Here is an 845-nt window from a genome sequence, read left to right on the forward strand (position 1 = left end):
GCGAATCGTCAGGTGCAAACGGTTTCTCGCACACGTGGCAGTGTGTGGCGTTGTGAAATCTTTCCCAATTGTTTCGCGTGAAATCTACCATGGATACATTAGTGGATATAATAGATTTTACTTTGTGTGCTAAACATCTCAATTCATTGGCGAACCATGCAACGCAATCCGTATCGCGGCGAAACTGATACGTCGATAACGCGTCATTATACGAGCAGTGTACGTAATAACCTATGCTAAATACTTGATGATGCTGATACTTGTAGCTCGGTGTTTCAGGATCTCTCTCCAGTTTTGTCAGGATACATTCCAGATCGGCATACACAACAAACGGGACACGTTCCTTCCTGCTGTAGTTGTTAAAACTCAGCCACTTGTCATCTTCGCTCGGTAACCTGATCGCACATTCGTTCATTTCCCCACAGTCTATGGTGTGGACCTCCAACTTTTCGCTCGAACTGAAATAATGTAGACATCTGGAAAAAAATCAATTTATTTCATTTACATTTTTATTTAAAAATTTTTTTAATTTTTATTATACATACCTATCACAAATGTATTTTTTATTCTTCTTTTTGCTCAGTTGCGAGCTCACGAGACGGGACAAATTCTTGATCCATGTGAAATGTCCCACACCATCTTTCTCCACGTATAGTAGGACATGCTTCTCCTTCTTCGTGTCAGCGAGGCGAATCGGTAGGATCGATATTTGTTCCTTGTTCTCGATGGTATATACGTTGATGGAGATTGCGTTGAGATTCTCAAACTTTTTTATTTGACTTAAAGTCATTGGAAATTCAATGTCCTTGAGATTTAACACAGATTTATAATGCGGATACGACGAT

At 39.8% G+C, this 845-nt stretch overlaps 1 protein-coding gene across 1 annotated transcript in view; it reads right to left on the reverse strand.

Moving 5' to 3' along the window:
* Positions 1–143: 143 nt before the first annotated feature.
* LOC105449808 overlaps positions 144–845 on the reverse strand; it is a 4,842-nt gene continuing 4,140 nt past the window's right edge. The window contains exons 4-6 of the mRNA XM_011689188.1: positions 546–839; positions 232–476; positions 144–184 (exon numbers count right to left, since the gene is read on the reverse strand). Coding sequence (XP_011687490.1) covers positions 144–184; positions 232–476; positions 546–839 — 580 coding nt within the window. The remainder of the gene's footprint in view (positions 185–231; positions 477–545; positions 840–845) is intronic.

Source organism: Wasmannia auropunctata, unplaced genomic scaffold, assembly GCF_000956235.1.
Source record: "Wasmannia auropunctata unplaced genomic scaffold, wasmannia.A_1.0 LD336074.1, whole genome shotgun sequence".
Taxonomy (NCBI): Eukaryota; Metazoa; Arthropoda; class Insecta; order Hymenoptera; family Formicidae; genus Wasmannia; species Wasmannia auropunctata.